Below are 1205 nucleotides of genomic sequence, written 5' to 3'. Positions count from 1 at the left end.
TAGGCATGCTGGGCGGCATCTGGGACATCACTAATCTGCACACGCAACAGTACCACTCGTCCTCGTCGCCGTTGGAGTTTGAACTCGATTGCCGAACCACACGACTCTTCTGGTCCTTACGGCCGGAACGGCTCAACAACTTCTTAGCCTGCTTGCGACCCTTCTTGCTCCGGGGAGGTGGACAACCTACACACGTCAAGTGGGTCGGAACAAAGCAGCCATCACAGAAGACTATAGGGTCTGCGTCGTACTCATCTGCCTGCCCGCAGACGAAGCATAATGCCTGCTCCACCCAAAGGGCGGGAAGGCAGTTCGCGTCCCGACAGAGCATGCGGAAGCCGAGAAGGTCTCGCGCTTGTCTCGCTAGCCGGTAAGCTTCGCGTGCACTGAGTCTCTCCTCGATAAACTCCTGTTTGTACTGTTGGATCATACGTTGTTCCACCACCTCGCGCCACTCCCAGTTCATCTTTCGATCTAGCCGATGAATGGTATCGATTACGCCAGCAATCAGTCGACCCTTGTCCATCTGCACCCGTCGAAGTCTTGAAGACAGCACACTTTCCACGTAGCCGAGCTCGTCGTCGATGGGAGGCATAGGCTCTGCGATTGGTGGCTCTTCCTCTGATGTCTTGGCCTTCTTTGGCGGAGGTTCCGCAGACGAACCGTCATTTTCTCTGTTCACTTGCATCGCTGGGTCCCTCTGGGGTACCGGGAATAAGAGCGGCTGCATCACGCTGACTTCAGGTGGCTGTGACATCTGAGCCTCCTGGAACGCATCTTCAGGGTCGTCGAATATCGAATGTGGCCCCTGCAGAATCTGCAGACCACCTTGTGTGAGGACGCACGACATCGACACCCCAGGAGGGATGGGGGGAGGTTTAACAGTAGGAGGCGGTCCCCCTGACCACTTTGCCTCCGCCTTGTACGCAGTGGTGTCTACAGGAGAAAACGATTCACCTAGGCAAGCGGATGCGCACTCATTAGACCGGATATCCCATAGTGCCGTTCTGGCATTGTAATATTCTGGCCGACTTTCCTCAATGTCCGTTAGCCCTGGGGCCATTTGTTGCACAGCCCATTGCCATGGACTGTCGATAGGCTCTTCGTGTACATTCAGTACAACAGTACCCTCGACCGCACTGACACCTATTGGCATCTCCGGAACACAGGGAGGCGGCGTGGCCAAGCCCTGCCAAGTGGCCATT

General features: G+C 56.0%; 1 protein-coding gene across 2 annotated transcripts; it reads right to left on the bottom strand.

Moving 5' to 3' along the window:
- KVP17_002172 (uncharacterized protein) lies at positions 1 to 1204 on the bottom strand (the record flags this gene model as incomplete). Of its 2 annotated transcripts, none has more annotated exons than XM_068518199.1 (1): positions 1 to 1204. In XM_068518199.1, a coding segment is annotated over one exon (1204 nt), but the record flags the coding sequence as incomplete, so codon positions are not given. The 2 variants fall into 2 exon arrangements, with proteins under 2 accessions (XP_068379802.1, XP_068379801.1); XM_068518198.1 differs by having other exon boundaries at positions 32 to 1156.
- Between the last annotated feature and the right edge of the window lies 1 nt (position 1205).

This window comes from the organism of the source record quoted next (genome assembly GCF_019968985.1).
Source record: "MAG: Porospora cf. gigantea B chromosome Unknown PgB_NODE_10348_length_1205_cov_132.559, whole genome shotgun sequence".
NCBI classification, from domain to species: domain Eukaryota; phylum Apicomplexa; class Conoidasida; order Eugregarinorida; family Porosporidae; genus Porospora; species Porospora cf. gigantea B.
This window is presented reverse-complemented; position numbering and strand designations above follow the sequence as displayed.